The following is a 27,338-nucleotide window of genomic DNA, read 5'->3' on the forward strand; positions in this document are numbered from 1 at the left end:
TTTCCTACATGGAGACTTGATTTCTTTCTTTCATTTTTCTGCAACAAAAACCTTGTTACTAAAATTCAAGTTAACGCTGCATTTTGAGACAATTAAATTCCATACTTCTGGCTCTGCCAGACATGTAAACGTAAGATAAATTTTCAGTTCCCTATTATATCTGAGGGGCAAATTTTATGTTGTAGGTACCACATCTCCACGGCACACTTCAGTGGGAACCTTGCAAAAGAATCAAACTCTACCGTTTCATACCTGCTCCAGGACTGGAGCTGTTTCTTTGTTGTCTTCCTTTTTTTCAGCACCATCTGCAACAACAGCTTTGGATGCCAATAAACCTTAGGAGAAAGATTGCAGAGATTTTAGTTAGAATCTTGCAAAAACAGTTTGCAGAAAAGAGAGCAAAATTATGAGCCAAGAAATATAGTCTGCCAAGAAATATAGCTCAACACAATGCTAAACACGTTCAATTGAAGTAAACAGCAAACAGACACTCCCACAACGCTGACCTTTCACAAGAGGTACTTGTGTGGCACTTCACTAACAAGCTGAGAAGCAAGTAATCCATTGTAAAATAATACCTTGTCATCCATATAAAGCCCAAGTGCTCAGACTTTTAAACCAAACCTAGGTTACTTAAGCAAACTTTTAAAGATCAAAATAATTTATAATTCTCCAATCTCTCTCTCTCCTCTCCAATGTTTAAGAATTCCACCAAAATTTTATTACATGTTCTTAACTCTAATCAGTACACAAGAATTGTTTTTCAGACAAAATAAAACAAAGGATTCAGTTTCCAAAAGAATCCTCAGCAGCAGACCACAATGGAAACATTTAAGTCAGAATATGATACTCCATTCACAGAGCAAACAACAAATGTATACGAGAAGGTAACACAAATGTGAAACAAATTCTTAGAAATATATCTGGTTGCTGATTAAGAATGCAGCAGTAGCTGGAGTTGTATTTTACAAGGTAACTTCAATTACCTAAAAATGAACAGAACCTAGATATGCCATAAGACAAAGTAGAAATGATAAAATATAAAAGATATGCTCAAAAATAATTTACAATATACAATGCCAAGAAATTACATATTAGTGAAGCCATGCATTGAAGCATGAAATACTCAGTAGTTCCTCTGGTCATGTGAAGTTTTTTTATCTGTTTTCCTGTGCTCCACAAGAACATTAGGCACTTTTGGCATTTATAATTGACTAAGATATGCTTCTCATATCAGTAGAGAATTCATATCATATCAATTTTAATTCTATATTAGACTTCATAAAAAAATTAAATTCATGAACTTAAACAGAAGATGTACGAGGAAGCACAGTGAAATTGAAGAGTTTTGTTCTATAAATCTATTGCAGGTGTTCTTTTATGTATCAATTCAGCAGCAGTATACGTGGATACAAGCATTCCAACAGAAGCAAAAATCAAATTAGAAAAAGACACTAATACATGTTTAGCAGAAGACATTCTCCACTTTTGGGAAATGTAATTTCCCCCAGTAGTGAAAGTGTTGAAAGCGACTGTTTTGTCAAGTGGTGAACCAAGAATACCAGATGCAGCTCTATGGGCAGACAAGAAAACTTTCTGCAACAAATAGTAGTTATGGAATTTCAGTTCAGAGGAGTTCCCCTCAAACAGCTGTCTAGAATCAAATCACTTGCTCTATTTTGTCAATGCAGTCATAAACCACTGCACAAATCAATGTTTTCCTAACAGCTACTTTTTTATTATTCCCGTGCAGCCATTTCTATGGATATACAAAAGTCCCTCAACCTTCAAATCAGAAACTAAACACAGAGACAAATGACAAAATACAAATATTCAGGCAAAAGAAATAAGCATGTAGCCAAAGTAAAACTTGATGCACAGTTCATTTTCAAAGTGCTGTTGTTGGCAGCAATGCAAAAGACCATTCTGTATGAGCTGCAGAAGAGCGCTAATTAGAGAACAGCTACAAAGAGTAACTACAAAGCATGACGAATTTCATCTTGTAATTAAGAATTAATTCACTTTCATTGAACTGTACCATTCTCAACTGGAAGTGGACAATTTCATGGAGACAAACTTTTTTTGAACAGTAATGCCAACAACATCATGTGTTCTAGCTATTTAGTTCAGTCCGTATGAGTCCATTCCACTGCCATTTTTTTCACAATGTTCCCTCAAAAAGGAAAATCCTCTGGTACTGAAAAATATCGTTTCTAGAGATACTGTTTTTTCAGTTTGTTTTGCAGTGTTTTCCCAATAACATTTCAAAGACTATCAGGAAGCAATTCATACAGTGATACATGTTTACAAAGCCCTGATAGCCTAACCTTTCATTTCTTAAGGCAGCAACTAAACTGGGACTTCACTGAGTGTATACACATTATGGTCAGGAGAGTAAAAATGAAGCTGATCATTGAAACATCCAACAACTAAACTGAGCAGTAAAAAGGAGGCCTTCCAGGAAAGGATATTCCAAAGACCACATCCTTCACACAATGCAACATACTGAGCCACCTATTTACTGCTTTACACTGCAACAGAAACATGCTCGTAAAAAAAACCTGACTTTCCTCAGCACCTGACATGTGAAAGGTGCATGAACTAAAAGAAATCTGAGAAACAATTAACTCAGTTTAATACATCAGGATATTTTTGCCTTAGTTCTTTAAGTAGGACGCTTTACGAGGAAAGAATTTGACTTAACTACTAGCAAAAATACTGTTTGTAGTGTAGTACAGTTATCAGATTTCACACAACTTGCTTGAACAAGGAGTGGAATGAATTTCTATTTTGCTATCTGTCCAAGGGGCCCTCTATTAAAGAGGGCTTCACAACTTTTTTTCAGCAAGCTTGTGAAAGTTCTACTTTCCCAAAAAGATATTACCTTATTCTAAATAGTGTTTCCATAATTGATCCTGTTACATTTTGCTTATTAGAAGGTTTAGGAAAAACAGGTACATAAATTGTAATACTTTTTTCCATGTTTATGTTAATTTCCTTTGAATTTCAGAATCATGTATATTTTACAACTTTTAATAAGAACAATTGTCAATAATAATTATTTGATTTCAATCCATGATCAGCGCAGATACAATTTTTTTAAATATATATTCCTTTAAAACTTCAAACAAGTAAGAGAGACTGCAGCAAACACCTGCCAGATGAATGTACTTTTCTGCATCTACTTTAGAGCCATGTACGTAGGCATAAGAACAACAGAACAACTAACATCAACAACAAAAAGTTTTACCAGTGATCTTGTTAAGACGAGCTCTCTTTGCCTGAAATGAGTTGCCTAGATTACTTTTCCTCTTGTGTGACAATGTGCTCTCTGCCTGCACAAAGGCCATCTTTGGAACATCCACTATAGGAAATCCTACTTTAAACAGAAGAGAAATCTCAAACTCACATTCCATAAACATGTAAGAAAACAAAAAATTTTAATATTTCAAAACTGATATTAGCACATCAGAAAACTTTACAGATATTAAAAGTGAACCTGAGACATTCTAAAGATTTAGTGTTATATACTGACTCTAAACCTCAAAGATGATGACTACTACCTCAAAACTTCTAATTTTTACTCATAATTATCCCAGAATGGTTTGGATTGGACAGGACCTTTAAGATCACCTAGTTCCAACCCCTCCCTGAAATAGGGCAGGACACTTCCCTCTAGACCAAGTTGCTCAAAGCCCCATCCAGCCCAGCCATGAATGGTGCCAGGGCAGGGCATCCACCACCTCACTGGGCAACCTGTTACAGTCTCACCACCCTCACAGCAAAGAATCTTTCCCTGATATCTTGTCTAAATCTATCCTCTACCAGGGTAGATATGAGTATGCAGACGTCATAACTTATTGAACATATTCTTATCAACCCAGAAATTGTTTCAACTATTCCTGAATAAGAACATAGCATTCACATTGGAAATATTTTTTTCCTTAATTCAATACTGTGGATTATCTCTAACAGAAGATTCAGGAACAAGAACAAGAGTGTACAGTGACACCATTTAAGAATTCACACTACATTCCTGTTACAGATGATTAGAACTTACGCATAAGTAATAAATGCTTACAGAACTAAGTTTTGACTGATAGAAAATGTCTCCTAACTGATAAATGTTCAGAACCATAACTGTCGTCATATTAGCAAACAAGACACTCTCCTCCGGAAATGCTAGTAATTACTTAATTACAAAATTAACAATGTGCATTCTAACTCAACTGTACAAAAATAAATCTACTTTATCTTTTAAATAATCTGTTTTTTACCAAATGTGTCACTAGATGTAGGCTCCTCTTCCTTTTTTTGGACTTCCTGCATGATTGTAGAGGTTGACGTCTCTTCCTTTTTTGAAGGAACTTTTAGCCATTTTCTCTCCTCTTTATCTTTATTGCTGTTTGCGCTGGTTCTAGGTTTAGTTCCTGCTTTGTTCTTGGCTGCTGCAGCAGCAGCAGCTTTGACCAAAGCTATCCAATCCTCCAAAAAGGAAAAAATGGTAAGTAAGCATTAAAAAGCATCTGATACTTAAATAGAAAGTACTTATAAACCCAAACAACTTCATTTTGAAAGATCCATCAGCATATGAATGTATTTTTATGGCTAGTATTCAAGGAGCAGTAAAGAGTTTCCCAACTTGCCTAAATAAATCTTAAGTATCAGTATGTCACAAGGATAAAAAGCAAAACGGCTTCAGAAAAACATTTCAGATGGAGAATGCCTACAGCCAGTATTCTGCTACTTATTTTCTGTAACAGAGCTCTAGAAATGTAGAACACTGACCTTTTTCTTATCCCTCTGGGTATGAAATACACCGTTGCTCAAATGTATCTATTATTCAAAACAAAAATCAACCCAAAGTACACTCCAGCCAGCTGTATGACTGGACAGAGCCTGTCCCAAGTTAAACTGATAAAGCAAGGACAAATCTTTACTAATCGTATCTGTTTCCAGAGTAATACAGAGTGCTGTCTACAGTTACATTTCCTAGGTTTCCTTCAATAATTTCAGTGAAGTGTTCTACACTATGACTGAACATTAAAATCCATGTTTAAAGGAAATAAAATACTATTTTGGATAACGCCGTATTTGACCATGCAAAAACATCCAGCAAGTGAACAACAACCTACAGTACAAATTCATATACTTCTCAGCACGTAGATGAAATGTAGTCACCCTACAGTCAATGCAAAGAACTGTAAGGCTGAGCAAAGCTCTTTCCACTAGTTTGAAGCGATTATATTCCTGCCTTTTGACCCCTGATTGTCAGGGAATCAATCTGCAAAAATTTTTTTTTTTAATCTTTAAGCATTTTCTCAAATATTCTATAATCAAGGTATAGTTTTTATGCATAAATTACAGAGGATATAAGATTCAGCAGCAACACTCCCCCTTCACCATTAAGAATAATGCACCTGAATGCATTTTGGATATTAATAATTTTACTACGTGGCAGTTAGGCATAAGAGCATTTTCAGATTTGTGCTAGCTAATGAAAAAATATTTTTTGAAGTATTTTACAAATAGCAAAACTTTTTTCCCTAACTTTAAATAAACTGTATTTTACTCTAGAGTGTTTCCTTGTTAACATGAGGTACCTAAAATATCTTTACTTTTGTAAATCGTAAGCCTTGTTCCAAGGGCAACTTTTCTCCCACTCATCACAAATTTAAATCAAAAATTTGTTTTACTGAGCTTTCTCTGTCTTCTTTGTTGTATGAGAGCATAACACAAAAAGTATTAATTCTGTGTTATGTTTTATCTTCTCCATAGCCAAACATGCTTAAGTCACTGCTTTGCACGTTATGCACACTGTGACAAGCTATTCACTCAGGAACATCAGCAGTTTGATTCCACTAAAACGGCGTTTCACACCCCAGCTGTCAATGCAAAATGCACACACGAGCTCAAGTCCACCCAGAGCCTTGTCTCCACCGGGACAAAAATAGACTGTGAACATGCAATTTGTCCTGGGGAGGAGTTACGAGACCTGAGAGAAGTCCTATATTGTGGCCAAGGGATGAAGAGGATCACTAAAATGGCTGGAGCTTTGACTTTATGAAGCAAGTGGGAAACAAAGTGCAGCCTGCAATAAAACAGCTTCTAAACAGCCTTTTCATTTCCAGTCAAGCTGAAGCACACTGAAATCAGCAACTTCCCAAAGATTCCAAGCTTTGAGGATCACACTGTACTAAGTAACATGGTTTAATAGTAGCTGTTCCAGTGCAACATAAAGAATTTTTGTTTATTTCATTTTTTGGTTATTTTCTTTAAAGCATAGAGCTTACAAAGACTGGCAGGACACATAACTACAAAGCAAACAGAGGTTAAACTTTCAGAAGCCAAAGCAGAGAGATTAACTGTGGTGACACTTATTTTTTTCTAAGATAACATTTAAAAATTAAACTCAATGAGGAATACCTTGAGTTGGGTTTGGACAAAGTGATCTCAGAAGGTCCCCTCCAACCTCACTGATTTCGTGATTTTGAATTGACTGAAGCTCAGTAGATTTGATTTTTATTTTTTCTCTGCTGTCAACATATAAGCACTAAAGACATACAGGTAATTCCTGGTTGGTTTGGTTTCTTTTAACCATGAACTACAGCTGACTTGCACCTATAAGAACCACTAAAACATCTGAGATGGTAAGGTGACTGTATTTCTTTTGAATAGCACAGTAACCACTTCTTCAAAAAAGAAGTGTTTGTAACTGCTAGAGAATATTCAGAATCACACACAAAAAAAAAACCACAACAGGAGAAAAAATAGCAGGAGTCTATAGCAGGGTGAATTCTGAAATCTGCCTCTGGGCTGCTGAAAAGCATCTACTCTGTCAGTCACAGAAGCAGAACATTACATATCACAGATATCACATGAAGTAGCCAGTAAATCTTAACAGGACATCTTAATGTTCCTGGTGCATTCCGTGTACACAAACCAAGGATTCATATATAAATACATTCTAAATGAATAAAGAAAATACACTCCTCTTAAGATACATTTCCTTTACTTACATCTAGTGTCCTGACTTTGCCACTTTACTGGCTATGGTTTTGTAACTGCACCAATTTCACATGTAGTTGATTTCCCTTTTTCCCCATGGTGTACCACTCAAGATAGTATTTCTCATTCATTTACTGTTTTAAGAAGCTATATTCCTTTCCTTTTTATTTTAAGATTCATCTTTCAAATAAGTTAAGAGAAATTGGCAGGAAAGAATTATTGGGACACTATAGTTAGACAAAATATTTAACCACTACTGAGAAAAAAACACCGTTATGCCAATTAGATTCACTAAATTAAAGCACAGGAAATTGTACAATAATATATATATGTTAGTAGAAATTACCCAACAGCCTTGCACATCAGTTAGTTAAAATACTTACATTTTAAAGTATTCCCTTGCATAATCTTAAGCCCACAGAAGTGAGAATACAAGAACAGTAGAATTCCTAAAACTTGACCCCCTTGTGCCAGTAACAATTCACACACATCATTCTTCCTTCACCTACCTAAAACCAGAAACTCTTTGCTTCTCCATAGTCCTACAGATTCAGCTGTTTTTCCCTCTCCTGACACACCACAATTCCAAAATCCCACACATTCATACATACACATACATAAAACACCATGAAGCTATTGGCTGACTGATTCCACAGCAAGTCTGGATTCCTTACCCTCACCTTTCAAATACTAAATAGTCTGTCCCACCTACATCTGTGCTCGCATTGTCTCCTGCCATCTTCGTTTTTCCTGTGTCCCAAGTGCAAATCCATGCTTTTTCCTCAGCTTCCTCTTCCTGCGTGCCAAGTCCCCTCCCTCTCCTTCAAAACCCTCCTCAAAACTCACTTCTTTTGGTTCGACTTCCGTCACTAATCTCAGCTCCGGCGCTATCTGCTCCCTCTCGCGCGCCTAATTACATCGAAGATAAAACAAAAAAACATGAAACAGAAAAAGTAAGTTATCTGAATACTTCATACGTGCTCTCACAAGGGCAGTCTAAAATACCCCCAACCTTAGTTTTCTCTCTTTACTACTTAACCCGCATTTCTGGGTGATTTCAAGAAGTCTACATTTCTCTGCAGAGGAACCTAATTCATGATCTCATCGTATTGGGCCACACAAATATTACCCACTCCTTAAAAACATATTTCTGCCCTCACAGCTAAGTCTTGTACAAACACATTTCTCTGCTGTAACTCAGAAACAGAAGTTGAGCATTAGTGTTAGAAATCTCTGAAAGACAGACTAATCTCAAATAAAGCTACATTACTTGCTTCTGAAAGCAGAATATACTGCCTTATAATTACTGAAAAAAATACATGTACTCAAACAGGCATTTGCTTCTGAAGGGGATGACCACTACTCCTGCTCTGGTCAGACAAATTCTGTCACATTTTAAGTTAGTCAATGGATCAAAGTATTTAAGAGCAATAGTTACATAAACATGGCTATTTATTCATTTGCAAAGAATTAACCAGTCCCTATCTTTACTTCTGTCCAATTTAAATTCTGCATGCTTAATACATCCAATCAAAAAAGCATCTTAATGTGTTCGATACACTCATGTGCTAGACATTTAAATTATTTTAAACAGGTACACTCATCTGATGAAGTGAATTTTTCTTTAGAAAAGACAAAAAAGCCATAGCATGAAGCATTGAATCTGTCCTATCATTTAAAAAAATAAAATAAAGTATCTTTATTTTATAAAAAACTTAAATTACTTCCAGTAAATGGCATCTCAGAGTACGTAACAGAAAAACCAGAAACATTCATGTGGGTTCCAAGGCTTAGTTAAGACTCAGTTTCAGATAACAGACTCCAAAAGGAAATCTTAGATGACATTTACCTTCTTACAGACTACAAAACTATTTTAAAAGGAATATCTTTGCCATAGTTTTAAGGTGCCGCAAATGTTTAAGAAAAGCAGTATTTTTGCCTTTGAAAGCTACAGTTTCGTGCCTTCCTATAATTTTGATGAACAAAATATTGAGTCTAGGATCAATCAGCATTAGAGAAAGCTTGCTTGTGTTGTTCTTTCTGCAAGACACTCTTAAAAATTCTAAATTCATCTCAAGTGTAAATTTGGCCAATTTCTTTTTCTTAAGTCTTAATCGAACCTACCAGTGTTCAGTCCCTGAGATGAGACTGACACTGTATTTCTTTGCTAACAGTAGTTAACTCTGGACTAGACACCTTACAGCCCCATAGATAAAATGTAGGACAGAGTAAGGTACTTGATGACATTGTCAGAAGGACAGTTTTAGATCAGTTACTTCAGTATTAACTAAGTTTGCCTTTTTATGAAGGAAAATGAAATATTCCAGCTTCCTAAGTCAACAAACTGAAAATATTAAGAATTACTCAAGGGGGTCAATTACTGTAACATTACAACAAGAAAACGCTAATAGTGCAGCAATGATTTTAGTTTAATCTTTATGGAAAGGTAGTTTAAATGCTGCGGGTGTTGCCTGCACAACAGCTTGAAGCTCATTCCACAGATGATCAGTGCAAGTATACAGCCAACTGCAACACAGAGGCTAGAAATACAGAACTGCTCTCAGGTCCATCTGCTTTAACACATGAACAAAATACAGACAGCCACAACAGAAATTAAATGCTGAATTTTGTTCATCAAGTTAAAATGAATATTCTGAAGAAAATTGGGAAGAAATAAGAACCATATTTTAACATTTTTTGTATCTAATCTCAAACGGTTTCAGTGATTTCCTCACTAACTAGTTACCATGCAAGACAAACACAAAAGCATTTACACTGAAAGCATGTAGCAGTGTTAAATGTTTCTCTTTTGCAAGTGAAGATATGCCTAGTGACTAAAATATAGCTTTTTCTTCACAGCCTTTCTCCACTTCTACTCAGCATTTCTACTTCATCAGTGACAGAGCACTGATCAGAGTATTAAACTGATCTGTATTAAACTCCATATGTTCTGATAGAGGGGAGAAAAACCCACTGAACAGTCATGTTAACAAGATCATATGGGCAAAAATCTACCACTGTAGCAAACAAGACCGTAAAAATAAATAAATGAAAAATCAGCATCACAAACTACCAACTAGCTAGAGCTTTTTCCTGAAAGGTAACAAGGAAAAAGTCAACGGATATTTCTGCTTTGATGAGCTCTGCAAGACAAAACTCTTGAAACAGATAAGCCAGCAATGGCATATACAGCAGCTAGACATTTCTAATAAAGGCAGGACTACTTGAGCAGCACATTCTGGAGTATCATCCACAAAACTGCTAAAGCAAGGCAGTACGAGTCCTGGAATAAAGACTGCAGAAGAACTAGATGATCTAGATAACATTTTCACTACATCAAGATACAAAAAAAAAAAAAAGAAATTAAAAAAAAAATAAGATATCTAATATTATTACCTGCCCTTTCGCATCCTCAGGCATAGATTTGATATGCATCCTCTTAAGGCATCGAATGACACCATCATAGAACTGTACTGTGAACGTCCCTAGAATAAGATTTATGTAATAACTATGAGTAGTTAGGAAACAACTCATTACAATGAAAGTTTTATCAAAATACTTTGTAGGCAACTTGAACAAAGCAACAAGAACTTATCAGCAAGCAGAATCAAGAAGTTTCAAGAAAAGTAAATGATAACATTAATGAAATCTGTCAATTTTCATCCACACTGATAGCTTCAACCACATTTACACTGCCACGATACTTTTGTCCATGATCCAGTGAAATTATTACACGTTATTTAGACCAGCACAATAAGGAAACAATTCACAAATGAAAATTTGCATTAAACTTCAGGAAGAATTTTTACTTCTACTCGAGTTCAGTAGAAATATTGCTCCATTAAGAATTACTGCACCTAAATTATGGTGTTCTTTTACTTTCATGCTGTCACTATTTTTATTTCAAAAACATGTATTTTTAAAAGATCACTTCCTGAAACAACCAATAGAATATAAATCCAGTGATGGCAGCCTAATCAACAGTAAGTACACTGTATTTATAACTGTAGAAGTTATATTCTTCCACTGCTGAGCAAACATTCAGCGTATTATCTTTGAGGATAAATTTCAATACTTTAATTTCAGACAGATGAAAGACTCTCACTACATTTGACAGAACAGAAACATTTTCAACAGCACATCAAGGCAATCAGGAAAACTTCACATGCTTGCATGGTTTTTGTTCTGTGGGTATTGGTTTAGTTTTCTTTTTTGTTTTAAGCAAAGTCCTTATCAATGGACCTACATGAATACATACCCTCTTTATTAATTGCTTCAATCTTTGCAGGGTAATATCGACAGTCTGTCCAACGAGCTAGGACTTCTTCTCCAGGCTTAAAATCCTATTAAAAAGAAATGTAGTTAATATTTTAAGCATTTAGACTTTTTCCTGCAAAGACTGAAACAACACATGCTAGAGAGATCTAACACAGGAAAACAGGTAATACAGTTTATGAAAAGAAGTGATTACCAGAACAGATGTGCCACTTACAACAAATTCTTCATCATCTTTCAGCCCTTCTTTCCTCAATGCCGGTCGCTCCAAGGGTCGCAACCTGTTGCTGTCCCAGTATATCCACTCATCATAGCGATGACTCCAACGTTCAAAATGGACCAGCATCTTCCCCTCTTCATAATCTATCTTCTCAATACGAGATGGATACCTTGAACAATAAACATAAACTGATATTCAAGAGTTTTGGTGCTTTGGTTTGTTTGCTTCACATACAACAGCACTTACATGACTACGTAAAAACACCTTGTATTGAGAAATCTCCAAGTCTGAGAAAAAATAAAACCAAGATACTAAACTACATGTTTACCTACTATTAGTTTAAGAGTCATCTATACACATCAGTGACGCCATCAGGTTTATCATAGGACACAAGTATGAAACCATTAGAAGAAAGCTGCCTGGAATGGACATTACAAGTTTGTGTCCTAACAGTTTTAAAACCTGTCATTTGATGCAAAAGCCTGTAACAGTTTTTGTTCGGGTGAGGATAAATAAAACAAAATTGTTTTACAAGAACATTCATTACTTTTAATAAATGAAATACTTAATTAAACCATTTCATGGATTGCAGACAAATCTGAGCAACTAATCAAATCCAGAGGTCATTCATCTAAGTCACTTATTAATTTATGGATCAGCTTCAATGATTTCACTGCCATTAAATTTGATCCTCAGAGATGACCTTTTTTTTTTGTCAGTCATCATTTTCTAAGCAGATGTGTTAAAATATGTATGTGTAAGAGACTAATATCTTTTACCATTGCCTCAAAGGTTGCTGAAGAACCTCGTCTCCCTCCTTCATATTGGAGCGTGACAGTATGTCACTTAATTAAGACATGGATTTTCCTCTCAGCAAACACAACAGCATGCACTCTGCAGAACTAATCAGGGCAACCACACTGAGTCTTCAGCATCTTTATTTGAGTGTGGCAGATGCAACAGATTCTGACAACTCTATTTCAGGAACCATAAAATTTGATAATCTTTGAAGGATAAATGGCAATTTCTTTCTTTTTTTTTTTTTTTTAACCTCAGCAAGAACTAATGAATCCCTCTGATTTACCAAGGTGATATACTGCACAGAATTGTAGCAGGGCAGCAAGTCACAAACTTTTATTATGCTTTCTCAATCAAAACTCATTAGATCCCTTTCTATTGTATGAAATGCAGATAAAATTAGAATGAAGCAGAAATCAGTTCTTACATATATTAAGAATACTGAAACAAATTAAAAAATGCAAATAATCTCTGGATTAGAATATCATATTTTCTTCAGAGTTCACGATCTGGTTAACACAACTGAACAAGAAATAATTTCTCATGTTCAAACAACTAACATAATAGAAGATAGGGATGGCCTAAAGGTAATAAAAATGCATTATAAGAAAGGTCACCACAAAAAGACAGCTGTCTTCTACCTTTGTTAAGAGATAACCTGTTCTTCAAACAAAATGTCACTGCTGAGGAATAATAGAAGTGCAGAGTTTGAACAGTCAATTTCCAGTCCTAATGCACATCCGAACAGCAAGAAATGCATTCAACATTCAAAATGAAAAACACTGAGAGAGTTATTGTACATTTTCTCTCTCAAGATACTGAGGATGATGAAAAAGGAATCTTTAACACTATGTTCTAATTAAATCTATTAAATTTTCTGGCAACGATAAAGCAAAGGGCAGTAAAATAAAAAGCATCAAGCCCAATTTGCTCCTTTGTCCAGCTGATTTTCCCACTCTTACTTCATCGGTTGCTTCCCTACACACAACTTCCCAATGTCTAAACATCTCAGAATTGGGAACAGAAAACTTCTTTGATTTTTTAGGTTATTAGCACATCAACTTCAGTCACATCTCAATTCTTGGACAGAAACACGTGAAGAGTTGAATGTCTTATTTCATTTGTATCATCCACATATTTCAGAAACGTAACGTATTTTCATAGCCAATTCTGCAAGTTCTTCACAGTTTCATTCAACTTTCTTTCTGTTCCCAAGTCCTATGATTTCAGACTTCAAGCAACTAGACAAGATGTGTCAGAACAAACACAAAGAGAAGCAAAGGAAAAAGTAGCAGGGACATTTGGATCCACCTGGTCCATTCCCTGCTCAAGCAGGGACACTCAGAGTAGGGTGCAAAGGACCACATCCAGGCAGTTTTTGGAGTTCTCCAAAGAGACTTTACAGCCTCTGGGCAACCCGTACCAGGCCCCAGTCACCTGCACAACACAGAAGTGATTCCTGATGGTCAGGCAGAACTTCCTGTGTTCCATTTTGTGCCTCCTGATTCTTTTATTTATTTATTTTTAAAGTAGATTTATATTTACTACAGGAAATTTCTGACGAAACACCAAGTTCCTGCCCCTTTGAGGATACAGGTACTGCTAACAAGGCCCATGACACAGGTTTCAGACAGCTAAAACTTACAATAACATCATCACACAGTGTCTTTATAGCAATAAGCTCTGCTTCTTCAATGCATATTAAGACAACGGTGTCAAGCTGAATAAATCCAAAACCTGCAGTGAAGTCCAGATATCAGAGATTCAAGTTTTCACATATCTCTACCACACAAGCTACATGCCACTGACCACTAGGCAAACCAAACATTGTATGGTTTTAGTAACAAGATGTTGCCCTCAATATCAACTAAATTTATCCACACAGCATGCCACAATGGTATGAAAAATTGTGCATAAGCAGTAACATTTCACAACACCAACCCCAGAGTGGAAAAAACAAGTACGTACATATTACAGAATTTACTATTGCAAACATTGCACAGAAACTATCTTCTGGCATTACAGCTTCTGTGCTTTCACTGAAAACAATTTCAAAAGCTGCAAAACTACACAAGTACATACTTCCTGATAATAAAAGACAAAATGGCAGCAACATAAACTTTCAGTACAAGCTCTTTCAGAATTCTAGTAACATACAGAAAAGCTCTTACTACAGCTAGGAGAAGTGTTAAAGATTTATTCTACAGAAAGATTAACATGAAGATGGGTACATCTCACATACATGAGAAAATACCTGCAGAAGTTCCTTAAATCTTAAACTCCACATTACGAAGCACTTCCAGTGTGAATAGAAACACTATGCTTTCAGTACTGAAGCATCATGTCTAAGGTTCAACAACCTTCCAGACATGCTAATCGCAGAACTATAGGGGTTGGAAGGGACCTCCAGAGATCATCTAGCCCAACCCCCCTGCCAAAACAGGCTCCTGAGACCAGGTATATACCACTAATTAACCCAAGCAAGTACTCCACACTTAGATCACAATGAATTTGATATACAACAAAGACTTTCCACATCTAGTGTAAAGCATAAAAGTGCAAATAAACAGTAAAATACCCTCTAAAATATTGAGACATTTTTGAAAAAAAAAAAAAAAGCCACAATCCAGTTCAATAAAGAACATTTTTCCTGTGGTAAGGAGTAATACCCTGCAATGCCTGTTGGCTGGTTGCTTTTATTTTGTACTAGTGTGCAAGCACATCTGAAACAGTATTAAATCATCTCACAAGAAGTCTCATCCAGTTGTTCATTTTAAAGAGAGAACAGGGAAACTATTGATAGTTGATGACATCTACCTAGTTTAAATATTGCCTGTCCTCTGTTCTCAAGCTCCAGAGATACCAACTTGATGGAGTTCTGCAACATTTCTGTTTATCTGCAAAACATATATGGCTTACACAACTTACATCATGAAACATATCAAAAAAATTGCTCCAAAAGTCAAATAGGAAAAAATAACGTAAAAACTTCCAGTTTTCATTTCCAGAATTTTTTTTCCAGTCAACGAAAAAATAGCCACAATTACAGTATTTGTCATTTTTATATCGGCTTACATTTGACCCTTTCAAAAGTGACAGGCAGTGAATACCATGTGAACTAGGAAAATAGAGATTTCTGAAAAAGCTATGCCATTTGTCTAAGTTTGCACCTAGGAAAGACATGAAATAGACATGTACTTCCTGTTTTCACAATAACGGTATAAAAAAATGCTTCCTTCTGCCTCATAGAGGATAGAACAGTAAACATGTTCCATTCTGACCTCTTTGCAAATAGTCTTCTTGTATTTAAGTAGTCTGCAAAACCTATTCTGACCTCCCCACTTTTTACCCTATGTTTCTGCAAGATAAACTTGAGTCTTCTGCTCTTTCAAAGAATCAAACATAAGGTAATCCAGTCAACTGAAATCTAAAGTGAGCTGCAAAAACTAACATTTCCCAGAGCATTACAAGGAAGAACCTTCCCTTCACGTGCTCTGCCTTCCTACCACCTTTCCCCATCCAGGGGAACTGGGGAAGCACTGCACCTCTCGCTGTAAGCAAAGATCAAGTTAGTGACTGCCTGAAGAATGAAGCATGTCCTGATGAGACCATCCCAGAGTCCCAAAGGAATTGGCTGATGTGGTTATGAGGCCACTCTATGATATTTAACAAGTCACGACAATCAAATGAAGCCCCTGGTGACTGAAAAAAAGCAATGTCACGTTCTTCAGAAAGGTAGAAAGGATGACTCAGGGAACTACCAATGAGTTAGCCACACATCAGGGCTAGAAAAGATCACAGAGTAGAACCTCCTGGAAGTTATAATAACACATGCAGAAGAGAGGAAGGTCATACGGGATAACCAGTATGGCTTCAACAAGGACAGGTCCTGCCTGACCAACCTTGTCAATGGACAAGGAAGAGCCACTGATACCATCTACTGACTTCAGAAAAATCTTCTACATGGTCCCCTATAACACCCTTCTCTTCAAATTGGAAAGATAAGGATTTGATGGGTGGACTCTTCAAAGGACAAGGAAATGGGTATAGGATTGGTACCCGGAGAGTGGAGGTCAATAGTTCAATGCTCAGATGGAGAACAGTGACATGTGTTGCCCCTCAGGACCAGTAACGGGACTGTAGCTCATTAATATCTTCATCAACAGCAGGGTTGAGTTCACCTCAGCAAATGTGGGGATGACACCAAGCTGTGTGGTGTAGTCAGAACACCCAAGGGACAGCTTGCCATCCAGAGACCTTAACAGGCTCAAGCCGTGAGCCAGGTGAACCTCATGAGTTTCAGTAAATCCAAGATCAAGGTCTTGCCCCTTGGTCTCAGCAATCTCTGCTATCAGTATAAGCCGGAGGACAAAAGAATTGAGCACAGCCCTGCCGAAATGGACTGGGGCTACTGATGGATGACAAGCTGGACAGGAGCCAGCAGTGTGCCCTCACAACCCAGAAACCATATCCTGGGCTGCCTCTGATAGAAAAATGGTTTCAAACTAAAACAGGTGAGATTTTGACTGGACATAAGTAAAAAGTTTTTAACACTAAGAGTGGTGAGACCCTGGAACAGGTTGCCCAGAGAGGTGGTGGAAGCCCCAACCTTGGTCAACCTGGACGAGACTTTGAAGAACTTGATCTAGCTACAGATGTTTTTGTTCACTGAGAGGAGTTGGACTAGATGACTTCGAAGGGTCCTTATCAACTCAAAAGAGTTTAAGATGAACTTCTTCACAGTGAGGGTGATGGAGCACTGGCACAGGCTGCCCAGAGAGGTGGTGGAGTCTCCTTCTCTGGAGACGTTCAAGGGCCACCTGGATGTCTACCTGTGCAACCTAGGCCAGGAAGCTGCTTTGGCAGGGAGGTTGGATTTGATCTCTAGAGGTCCCTTCCAAACCCTACAATTGATTCTGTGATTTTATGGTACTGGAAGAAATAAATAAAATATGCCAATTCAAAGCACTGTTATTCTGATAACTAACTTATTTTACTGAGTTTCTTTCATTCCAGAAGAGCCATGTGCCTGTATTTCCATCAGTATGTAACTTACAGCTTAGATTTTCTACACACACAATTAACAAACATTATGGTCTCAGAAAAATAACTGTCTTGAAGGCAACACCTGAAACTTATTGGACAACAAAAAGAGATCTGAAGCCACAAGGAAGTGGAAGAAGTCACAAGAAAATCAAATAAAAAAATCTACCATTAAATACATCAACTTTACACAGACTGTGTTCTGTGTACTACTTCATGGAAGTTATCAGCCTAAGAACTGCTCTTACAAATGGCACATAGTTACAGATATACAGTTCTACCACTGTTTGTTTTGTCAGTGAGAGGTATTGGCAGTTGTCTGTATCAGCATTTATGAGACTGTAGGATAATTCAAGTCATAAGCTTCCAGTCCAACTGCCCACTCAAGGCAGGGTCACATGTGGGATCAGAGCAGGTTGCCCAAAGCCTTGTTCAGTCCAGTCTTAGGAGCTCCAGCCCTGGAGACTTTCATGAACCTCTTTAGGCAGCCTGTTCCTCTGCCTGTACTCATGAAGAAAACCATTCTCCTTGTACCTACCCAGTTCTACCATCATCTCTCTCTTCCCATCATTGACTACTGTAGAGAGCTTGGCTAAGGCTAATTCCCTATTGTCAGACAATTCCACCTCCTTTACTACTTGCTGACAGATGATCACGTGGACTTTGTTTAGAGCTGCATTTCATAATGAATTCACCTTCATGAGTTAAAATTTAACAAGTGATACAAATTCATTGTCTCAGGTCACCTCCCCTGTAACACAACTTTTTTTAGTTCATAAACAAGCAACTGGGATCCCCTCCAAAATAAAGCAGAATGACAAACATAAACCCTCTCACTGACAGCCTGCCTTAGCTGATGAGCTTGTCCATGCTTTCCCCTGCTCATAAGCACCAAAAAACATCAAAACACAGTCTGCCAGAAATTTTTCTAAAGCAACAAATAGTCAAGACACAAAATATCTCAAAAAATTTAAGTTCAAATAAGGTATCAGTTTTCATTAGGTAAATTTCAGCAACTGCTGAATATCTACATGCTGTAGAAATGCCTCTAACAGCAAAATTCAAGCAGAACTTCAAGAAATGACTATAGAGGAGCATAATTATTAATTAACATTTAAAACATATTATTTCACGAGCACTGGATCTCTATATAACAATAAACTTCCTCCAAAAATGAACAAACTTCTTCTACATGTTACTTTTGAGCAAATGCTTTTCATACTTTGGTTCCTGAAGTAAGTAGCACTACTGCTCTTCATTTTTTGCTTTATTAAAGAACAAAGATTGCATACACACTAAGCAACTCCATATTCTTTGAGGCATGTTCTATTTCTGCATGCAGATGAGGGAAATGCCTATAGTGTACATATATAGAAAGGACTTAAAAAGCATCCACCACACCCTTATGCAACAGTTACACAGCTAAGGGCCTGTTACTCTAACAACAATGTGACAGTAGGTCTTCTCCAATAAGCTTTTTGATTATGTACACGAGTACTTTTTTGTTTGAAAAAGTGCAAATGCAAAATTTGAATATTAACTTCCTACTCCTACATATGGCATCACTGTTCACACGCATAAAACATGACCTATTCTGTCCAGTGGTACAGATGGTGAATCAGTCCCTAGAAAATTTAGAATAAATCCCATTCTGCCTGAAAATACCAAGCACCCACCTACAGTTAATGCTGTGAAACATAAAATTAGTTGAAAAATAAATCAGTAATTTGGAAATCTTTCTACAGCAACACATAAAAACTGTTCTTTAAAGCCTGTTTTCCTTTAGAGACTGTTTAGTAAAACAGTTTGGCTGTATTTAAAGCCCTCAAGAAAAAGCAGCTTTTTTTTTTTATATAGAACATTGAATAATTATGGAAATAATACAGTCACATAATTCAGAGTTATCAGGATCAGATATTTACATGAATATCAGATATTTACATTAGGACAATCCATTCTCCAAAAACCCATCAGAACAGTAGGCACAGGACTTCACACTTCCCTAGCACTAACCAGTCATGCCCAGAGGTTCCCATTTTACACTCCTGGCTATTAAAAACACACTTGGGTGGCAGTCAAAGTTCTAAGCACTTTGCTCCTCCAGCTGTTCGATGCAACCAGACCTTACCTGCTCCGTGAACTCTGATTAAAGATGCTTTCCTTTTTTAAGCTAGTTTTGCAATTCTATGAGGTACAATAAGGGAGTAGAAAAATCTACTGGCATACTTTCAAATCAAAAACAAAAGTAGTCTTTAGTCACAAAAGTTTGCAACATTGACACATCTGATTATTTTGTGCATCACACTGATGTTCCACACTACTCAGTAATATGTTCTTTAATTGCTATGGCTTCACAAGCAACTAAAGCCATAGATCCTAAGAAAAACGTTGTTTGAGTTCTGAAGAGAGAGTACTTTCCTAAACCTTAGAAGTTTTTTTAAGAAAAGCATCCATTAAGTTGTAAAGTTCTTAAGTGAAGCAGTCAATTAGTGGATGTACTACAATTTTAGTTGGGCATCAAAGCATATGATACACACAAATAATTTTTTTGCTGGCAAATATTACACAAGGTCTTCCATACCATTTTTGTAAATAGTCCAGTGCCTCCAAACGAGCACCAATCTCAAATGTGATTCCAGGACGATTTGGAGGCTTTTTACTCATCTTGATATTTTCTTTTTCACTACCTTTGGAGGAAAAGAAAAACCATATTAAAGCACATAATGTTGTCTAAAAGGCGTCACTGACAGCAAACACATTCCAGAAGTTGGAAACTGTTATGAAGTCTCTCTGCTGATTTTAATATTAATCATTTTGCTTTTGGAAGTGTAGTCAAGGCCCACACAACATTAAAAAAAAAATCCATGTTCTTGGTTTCTCCCTGTCCTCCTCCAAAACAAGACAAAAAACAATAGTCATCAAGCTGAAGCTTGATAATAAGACAAAAACTTTGCTCATGTCTGAAGTGTTACGATGTAGACCCCTGACCCCATGTTTTTGGAACATGCTTATCAGGGAGACCTAGAGTAAACACTGAATACATCATAAAAAGCAAGACAGAAAACCAGGCATTACAAAGAATACAAACAATAAAAAAGCAAACATGGCCTAAAAGGTAATTGAGTCACTGCCAGAAAATTACTGTGCTGTCCTACTATATGACTGTGACTGTGACTGGCTGCTCCCACCACCTCTAGCCGGACTCCACTCTCAGAAGCAACAACGCGACCTCAGAGGGATTCGGCCCGAGGGGCTGTGCTGTTTCCCAAGGACGGCGGGCACAAAGGGGCGCCTAGTACGGGCGGGCCCCCACCGCCCAGGGCCCCGCCGGAGAACACGGCAAGGCGCAGCCCGCCGCATCCCGGCGAGGCCCTGCGCGGGAAAGGCTCCGGGCGCGGCCCGGCCCAGGCCCGGTGTCTATAAGGGGCCGCGGGAGCCCCGAGCCAGGCCGGGCCCTCCAGGAGCGGACCGGAGCCTGGGGCCACCCGCCCCGCCGCCCGCGCGCTCCCCGCACTCCTTACCGCCTCCTCCGACTCTCAAGGCAGAGGCAGGGCCTGTGGCGACCCGCAGCCCCGGGGGGGTGTCCGGCGCGGTGGCCGCCCTCACAGCCCCATCCTCCCCGCGCCCCGCCGCCGCGTCACCGCTCTGCGACGGCCCCGCGAAGCGCGACAGGGCGCCGCCATGACGCCCCCGACACGTGACTGCGGAGCCGCTGCCGCGTGACGAGGGAGGGGAAACGAGAAGGGAGGGAGGCGGAGGGGTGGTGCTGCGCGCATGCGCGGCGTTGATTGATAGCTGCGGTGGTTGGCGGTGTTTCGGGGGGTGTATATCACTTCGGCTTGCTTTGGATGGGCGATAAGAGCACTGGCTTAGTGACAGAGGGCGTTGGGGTTTTGTAGTGCTGCTCCACCTTCATTTTCTTGATCATGGAACCACAGAATGACAGTGGTGGGGGCTCTGGGCTCATCTGGCTCTACCCCTGGTCAGGCACGGAGCCTGTGGACATGAGAATCCATAGGCTCAGGACAGCCTGCACCTGCACAGCATTAGAAGTGCTTCATGGTGTTTGGAAGGAGCCTCCTGTGTTCCAGTTTGTGCCTGTCCCTTCCTGTCTTGGCACTGAAACGAGTCTGGTTCCACCCTCTGCACGCTGCCTTCAGTTATTTGTAGCTATTAATGATATTCCACCTGAGCTTTGTCTCTTTCAGGCTGAGCAGTCCAAGCTCTCTCAGCCTTTCCTCATTGGTGAGGCGCTCCTTCACCTCATGCACTCAGTTGGACTCTCCAGTGTGTCCATGTGTCTGTACTGGGATACAGCACTCCATCTGTGGCCTCACAGTAGAGCAGAAGCATTGCCTTACTGAACATGCTGGCAGCACTTTGCCTAATACTGCTGAGAATACTGCTATCCTTTGTGGTAAAAGCACGCTGCTGGCTCATGAACAACTTAAGAGCCCATGTGTTTTTTTCTGCAAAACTACTTTCCACTTGCAAGGCCTTCAGTGCATCCTGGTGACTGGAAATGGTCCTCCCTGGGTTCAGGATTTTGCAGGGCCGGATGCTTCCTGCTTTGTTGCAATGGCAAGAACAGCATCATCACACTCCTACTGGTGTGATGTTCACATAACAGTCATGTTCCCACAAGCCAGCAAAAAAGAAACACAAGCTTTCCATTGCATACTGTGTTTCTGGAGAATGCATAATCTGGGTTACAGTCAGTCTGTGAGCAGACTTAATAGCAGAGAGCTATTAAGTAAACCAGAAGATAAATATATTTTGAGTGGGGCTCAGCATCGGGCCTTTGATAGATCAGACAGGAGACAGTTTGTGAAGCAGCCTGTGGGTCCATCCAGATGGAACTAGCTGTAAGGTGTATGCTCTGCACCACAGCCTGGAAGCACAGATCACCTGGAGCTTGACAGAAGACACGTGGAGAGACCTGAGGTCTACCTCTAGGGTTTTGAAGCTGGGATGTAGAGGAAGGAAGTTCTGAAGGAACTACCTTCAGAAGTAATTGGTATAGAAGCACAGCTCTTGGCACCAACAACCACTGGGTTTTCATAGGACAGGTCCTCTCTGCACATCATGCAATGCACACTACATTGAGAAAGTGGGTAGTGTTGATCATGAAATGGGCTCAGATAGGAACATCAGGTACCCACAAATTCTGGAAGAGCTTTGCTTAGTAACTGCAAGGCTATATCCTGTTGTAAGAGGTGTAGTTCTGATGCAAGTTTTTCCTTGCCAGGCACATATAGGTGGTTGAGTCAAGCCAAGGGTTGAAAGTCAGAGAATGTCTGGGTTAGGCTTTGATTTGAGAAAGCCTTCAGGTGATGCTTGGCACCATCACATCACCTCACTGCTGGAGATGGAGGCCAAGCTAGTAGCAGGCTTCAGAGACAACAGGCGTAGGGTTAACTGATAAAAGCTTATCCACACACCCACAGAGGAGCACAGAGAGACAGTGGCAGGAGAGAAACCCCAAACAAAACCCTCCCATAAGCCGTCAGCCCATTAAAGCCCCATTTCCACTGAGTAGAGCCCAGCTGCTGGAAGGATCCACCCTATATATGTGTGTATATTTATATGCTCACTCATGGACCTCCATCCTGCTCAGCCAGAGAGAGGAAGATTATTCAAGAGCTTTTTCTAATTTTTAGCAGAAAAACATCTCAGATATTTAGTCTAATCTCTTAGGAAAACAGTATACTTTTGAAACTTCTGTCTTACTTCAAGCTTGGCAGAGGGACAGAAGCCTTACAGTATTACCCCAACCTGTTTTGTGGGCAGGGAAGGGCAAATGAGTTGACAGAGAAGCTCTGAGCCTCCACCCCTGCAGACATCAGAATGGGCAGACAGATGCACAAGAGTAGATCTCATTATTTCTGCTGCTCACAGAATTTGATGCTGAATTTTTTTTACAAAGCACATCACTAGCATTGTGAATATTATACAAGCCATAAGTTGGAAACCAAACTAGATAGGAGATTTTATCTTGCCAGTCCGTGACTCACAGGCTTGGAGGAGAAAGAGAGGATTTCATAATCAGCTGAGCATGAGCTCAAGGTATGTTGTTGATGCTAAAACAACTATTGCAGTCTTTGCAAAGCACATGCACATAGAAACACTGAGTGGGAGTAGAGAGGTGACATAATCTCTGTAATTGCCTCTAGTACATTGTTATTAAAAAATACAACTGCTCAGGAAAGGCATCCAAAAACTGGAAGGGTTCAGAAAACATTTGGGAAAATGAGCAAAGAAGTGGAAAAAAAGGTATTACAGTGAGAGACCCAGACATCAATTTTCTTATTTTGCTATTTATTTTACTTGTGAGCTATTGGAATAGTCTATAAATAAACTACTGTAAATGTCAGATACCCTGCCTGGCATCAGTCACACCAGTCCCAGGCTCTTCCACTTTTTAAAGACACTGGAGCTGGATTTTTTTTTAATGCTTTTTATCCAATTACTCTCTAGTTCTTTGGAGAATGCATGTAACTCAAGAAATGACTTCTCCCAGTGAGCTGCCTGTTTGCTGTACAGGTATTGCAACCACATCACCGTATTTTAATGCATGTTGGAAAGGTGACATGGAGTTACAAACCAGGTTCCCTTGAAGCAATACTGTAAGTGAAGTAAGATAAGATGCGGTTGCTGAGGAGTGAGAACTGCTAAGGCCAGGTTAGTAGCAAAGTCTGCTTTTATCCAGGTAATGCTGACATGAGTGAAAGAATCCCAAATCCAAAGAAAGGTTAAAGAGTAAAGTTAAAGGTTACCAGCCTGTTACCTCCTGATTCAGCAGCTCTGGATAAAGGCAGCTTTGCTGGGCGATGCTGCATACCAGCTGAAGTGCTTCCATGCAGCCATTTGATATTTCTGTGGGCACACTTACTGCACTATGAATATTGTTTTCCAGTCAATGTTAGACCTCCTGAGATTTCACTGTATTTGTGCTTTGGAAGCAGTGCTATGCAATGTGTTGCTTACTTCTGCCTTCCATATTGCAGCCATATGTTTTTGGGCTGTGTTTTGGTTTTGGAGGGGTCTGTAGATTGGAACACATCAATAAACATTTTACTGCATCTATTGAAGATCCTTGTTAAGAACTGTACCAAACAGAGAATTTACTTATACCTGCTCTCATTGTGCATTGATTTCCTAGTTTATTTCCCTGTGAAGCTGAAGTTCAATTTATAATTTGTGGTGGACAAGCAGAGCACTTCAGTCAGAAGCATATCCCAGTAGCAAGTTTTTCACAGTCTGTCATTTTAAAGAGCTCATCTCATGGGTGATGAGGGAAAGGGACAGAATAAATGAACTGCCAAAATGACAACTGTATTGGAATCACTTTTTGAGTGCTCAGCAGCTGGATGTTTATCTCAAAAATGGAGATATCAGGAGGCAATGCCATAAGAGGAAAGGTGACTTTAATGGCTAACTCACTACAAAACACACAGCCTAGCACGGAAAGTTTTGCTGTGAAGTTAACAGTACAAATGTGTAGAGAGAATTTACAACTTAGAGTGAAGGAGATTGTAACTCCAAAACTCACATCTGTCCAACCCGGTGCAGACCAGCAATGAGAACAAAAATAAATGTCACATCTGCCAGCAGGCAATGCCGATCATTTTGAGTCATCACTGTTACATTTTCCAATGTCCCTTGTAGTCCTAGTGTGTCTGCAGGGACTGAAGGATGGTTGTCAACACAGACTAGCTCTGAGTGTCCAACTATGCCTGTAAATTCTTGTAAAACATTTCTTTATGGCATAAATTTCTTTTTTATTGATACTTGGCCATTAGATCTGTGCTGACACAATTATGGAAGTTTTGGTCTAAGTCCTCAATTCCTTGTTAGGTCACATTCAAATCCTTGATCTTTATTCAGTGCTGGATAGCTTCCAATCTCTGCCTCCAGAATATCATGTTCCTCTATGGTATACCAAGGCTGCATGTGCCTTTTCCTCTCCCTAGCAGTTTAGTCCAGAAAAACTACTTCAGTTCAGGTGGAAATGTGACAAGTATGACACAGGCACAGCTGGAAAAGCTGCATACAGTTGCAGAAAGGCATGCAGACTTTCTGTACAAACTTCACAACTTCATATTTTGTTTAAATACTGGCATATAGACAGGAAGGGATTCAGACACTGTCAGTCTGCAGTAGTGATTTACATACAAATAGAGAGATGGCTAGTAAGGATGTTGTGTAAAACAGAATGCAAGACAGACATTTCGAAGAGCATTATTAGAGTATTGCTGCCAATTGCTCTCTGTCTTCATTTACACATTCATCATTATGATTTATTATAGAAATAACCATGATATCAGTACCATCAGTAGTTTGCTAGTACCCATGCCTCAGATACTAGTAACCTTCCCAACTATGTACTATCGATATATTGTGAGTACTAGATCCTTTAGTATTATATGATGTCTAGAAGCCTTCACTGCAGTACAAGACCCTCCCTTGTTTCATGCAGATCACATCTGCATGACTGTCACAGGAATCAGCCAGGGTCTCAGGTACACTGATAAGCAGTACATCACTTCCAGAGAAGCATTAATTTGGATTAGGGGATTCATAAAGTAGCAAAAGCTCAGATCTGTCTAGATAGACCAGCTAGGTGGTACACAAAAGATGTGTGTATCTAGGTAGCCTGCTCAGCTTTCAGGTAAGTCTGTGCATGTGGGCTAGCCCTGAGTTGACATGGAATACAAGGAATATAGGCAATTGAATCTTCACCATGTCTTGTGGTTTCTTCCCATGTTGCCACGTTGTCCTTAGGTTTCTATGTGTCCTTTGTACTCTGCAGAGTTGACAGTGATACATCTCCCCATAGTGTTCTTCTTGGCTTACTCCCTGTCCCTTCCCTCTCCATTTGCATATCCTGAGTTGCTGCATGTAGATGTGTTCTGCGAGCTTGTTAATCTGATAGTTGACAGGCTGTCAGCATGTTTCATCTATATAGCGCCTCCTCTGCCAACCCAGTCCCCATTCCCACTCATTCTCCGTTCGAACCAGCAATCAGTGTTTCTGTTGCAATTACTGATAAAAGATGCAGCTAGAGATTTTTGTTCAACAGCTCAGTCTGTCCTGGACACCTCTAGTCACTGCAGGTACTCCTGAAGTCCCAGTTCATGAACTTTCATAATCAGTCTAAACAATCCCTTAGTTCCCTTAGTTGTTGCCTGTAAGACATATGTTCCAGAGCGTTCACAGCTTTGTTGCCCCACTCTGGACACACTCCAGGATATCAGTGTGTTTCTTGCAGTGAAGGGCCCAAAACTGAACACAGTTCTCGAGGTGTAGCCTCACTAGTGCTGAGTACAGAAGGTATGTAGGGTGTGAGTGAAGCAACTGGAGTCAGATCCCAAGTCAGAGATCCTTTGCATCTGTGGAGCAGCAATTGGAGAGACCAGAGAGAGAAAAACAGCATCAGTGATTAGGGTGAGACGACAGAGTTGCAGTAAGTGACAACTGGTGAAGATCAAGCTTGACCAACTGGTAGAGGAAGCCTGGTAGAAAAGCAGAAATACGTGTGGGGCTCACTGCTGTAATTTCTCTCATTTCCTTTCATTGGCTGAACTTGCAATGCATGCAATAGACCTAAAACTACTACACAGCAAGAGTGTATTAATTTCTTATAATTTAAACTAATGAGACTAAGTTGGAGCCTGGGTTAGGGTAGGAAGTTTGAGGAACAACAGGGAGGGTGGTAAAAAACATGCATATGAGCCTTTGCTTATGTAAACTATAGGCTGGCACCTACCTACACAACATTCACCACTGCACAAAGTTTATGCAGCAAAAGTTCATGGACCTGTGACATTCAGATGCGAATTTTAGTGATTAAAATGGTACACCTTTAATTCCAAATTTGATATTTACACAATATATTTTAACTATGCAGAAAAAAATGAAAGCTAATATTCTTCAAAAAAAAAAAAAGCAGCTAAAGCTCACAAATGTTCTCTGTTGAGAAGAATATGATAAG

The 27,338-nt window shown here is 39.0% G+C and overlaps 1 protein-coding gene across 6 annotated transcripts in view; it reads right to left on the reverse strand.

Moving 5' to 3' along the window:
• The window catches only part of PHF20L1 (PHD finger protein 20 like 1), a 46,252-nt gene extending 25,225 nt beyond the window's left edge, over nt 1-21,027 (reverse strand). For 2 of the 6 annotated variants that reach the window (XM_065752396.1, XM_065752392.1), the window contains exons 1-9: nt 20,866-20,944; nt 19,926-20,031; nt 11,501-11,672; nt 11,267-11,351; nt 10,405-10,493; nt 7,855-7,917; nt 4,278-4,485; nt 3,251-3,376; nt 253-335 (exon numbers count right to left, since the gene is read on the reverse strand). In XM_065752396.1, coding sequence (XP_065608468.1) covers nt 253-335; nt 3,251-3,376; nt 4,278-4,485; nt 7,855-7,917; nt 10,405-10,493; nt 11,267-11,351; nt 11,501-11,672; nt 19,926-20,008 — 909 coding nt within the window. In that variant the 5' untranslated portion in view covers nt 20,009-20,031; nt 20,866-20,944. Of the gene's footprint in view, nt 1-252; nt 336-3,250; nt 3,380-4,277; nt 4,486-7,854; nt 7,918-10,404; nt 10,494-11,266; nt 11,352-11,500; nt 11,673-19,925; nt 20,032-20,865 lie in introns of all 6 variants that reach the window. The other 4 variants (XM_065752398.1, XM_065752395.1, XM_065752397.1 and 1 more) reach the window with 4 other exon arrangements.
• Between the last annotated feature and the right edge of the window lie 6,311 nt (nt 21,028-27,338).

The sequence above is a fragment of the Cyrtonyx montezumae genome, unplaced genomic scaffold (assembly GCF_038088225.1).
Source record: "Cyrtonyx montezumae isolate F1298 unplaced genomic scaffold, pur_monq_1.0 scaffold_8, whole genome shotgun sequence".
NCBI classification, from domain to species: domain Eukaryota; kingdom Metazoa; phylum Chordata; class Aves; order Galliformes; family Odontophoridae; genus Cyrtonyx; species Cyrtonyx montezumae.